The 353-nt window shown below is 48.4% G+C and overlaps 1 protein-coding gene across 1 annotated transcript; it reads left to right on the plus strand.

The window, feature by feature from the left end:
- Nucleotides 1-3: 3 nt before the first annotated feature.
- On the plus strand, nucleotides 4-348 carry LOC109132014 (BTB/POZ and MATH domain-containing protein 1-like; the record flags this gene model as incomplete). The annotated part of the gene is made up of 1 exon (XM_019243168.1): nucleotides 4-348. A coding segment is annotated over one exon (345 nt), but the record flags the coding sequence as incomplete, so codon positions are not given.
- Nucleotides 349-353: the final 5 nt, after the last annotated feature.

The raw sequence follows: 353 nt of genomic DNA on the forward strand, positions 1-353 counted from the left end.
AGCCAGTCTCTCACGGTGTCGACTTCTACCACGGAAACCGTTAATGGCGTCCATGAATTCAAGATCTGTGGCTATTCTCTCGCCAAAGGCGTTGGTGTCGGCAAATACGTCGCTTCCGATACGTTTATGATCGGTGGTTACTCGTGGGCTATCTACTTTTATCCTGATGGGAAGAGTCCTGAGGATAACTCGTCTTACGTTTCTTTGTTCATAGCACTCGCTAGCGAAGGAGCTGATGTCAGGGCTCTCTTTGAGCTCACGCTTGTCGATCAGAGTGGTAATGGGAAGCATAAGGTTCATAGCCATTTTGGTAGAGCTCTCGAAAGCGGTCCTTATACTCTCAAGTATCGTGG

The sequence above is a fragment of the Camelina sativa genome, unplaced genomic scaffold, assembly GCF_000633955.1.
Source record: "Camelina sativa cultivar DH55 unplaced genomic scaffold, Cs unpScaffold12565, whole genome shotgun sequence".
NCBI classification, from domain to species: domain Eukaryota; kingdom Viridiplantae; phylum Streptophyta; class Magnoliopsida; order Brassicales; family Brassicaceae; genus Camelina; species Camelina sativa.